The 892-nt window shown below is 49.1% G+C and overlaps 1 protein-coding gene across 1 annotated transcript in view; it reads right to left on the minus strand.

Moving 5' to 3' along the window:
- Positions 1 to 480, minus strand: part of klf6a (Kruppel-like factor 6a) — a 3,151-nt gene extending 2,671 nt beyond the window's left edge. Inside the window, exon 1 of the mRNA XM_024280464.2 lies at positions 62 to 480. Coding sequence (XP_024136232.1) covers positions 62 to 163 — 102 coding nt within the window. The 5' untranslated portion in view covers positions 164 to 480. The remainder of the gene's footprint in view (positions 1 to 61) is intronic.
- Between the last annotated feature and the right edge of the window lie 412 nt (positions 481 to 892).

The raw sequence follows: 892 nt of genomic DNA on the forward strand, positions 1-892 counted from the left end.
TTTTTTTTTTTTTTTTACAATAGTACAAAAAAAATGAAAATGACGAAATAAGTTGCTATACCTGCTGCCAGTACTCCTCCAGTGACGGTAAGGCGGAGAAATAGCCCGTGTCGTGAACTATTTGAAGTTCCTGAAAGATGCTGCACATTGGTAAAACATCCATTTCCCCCGCGCGTCTCACAGCAGCCCTACGCGGTTTAAAGTGAGCCTCTCTCGGCCGGAGAAGACGCAGAAGAAGCCAGTCGGACGAGTTAGAACGACTCCAAAAAATAGATATAAATTTAAACCAAGAGTTCTTGGAAGTGGAAACCAACAGCGGACGCGAAGTCCGTCCCCCACGTCAAATCCCCGACACTTCCTTCTCCACTCCGCTTCGAATATTTGCAAACACCGAACTGGACGAGGAGCGACTGCGCTCTGCAAACTTCCCTATTCAAACCAACACCTCCACCGCCCCGCCCCCTGCCCTCTCGCTACGTCAGCGGCGCCTCCGCCAATCAGCGGCGAGCAGCGTAAGACAGCACAAGTGATATCACACTCGTCCAATCACGAACGCCTCTTCTTTTAATTTGTTTTTTTCTCTCGGTTCTGATTGGTTTATTCGACTGGGGCTCGCTGCTGATTGGCCGGTTATTTTTAGGACAGTATATAAAGCGCTGCCGAGCTCTCTCAGCTTGTAGTTCTCAGCGACGGCCAAACGCTGCTCCACAGACAGCGTATGTGAGCCGAAACTGTACACTTATGTGGAAAACATCCCTGCAATCTTAGCCACAAATAGCATCTGCAACACTGCTGTTTAGATGGGCTGAGCTCTCCCCCAAAAAACCTGTGGTTAAGTCTTGGCACCGGGTCTTGGGACACTGACTAATAGCTGGCAGGATGTTGTTGTGTT

The sequence above is a fragment of the Oryzias melastigma genome, linkage group LG20 (assembly GCF_002922805.2).
Source record: "Oryzias melastigma strain HK-1 linkage group LG20, ASM292280v2, whole genome shotgun sequence".
Lineage (NCBI taxonomy): Eukaryota > Metazoa > Chordata > Actinopteri > Beloniformes > Adrianichthyidae > Oryzias > Oryzias melastigma.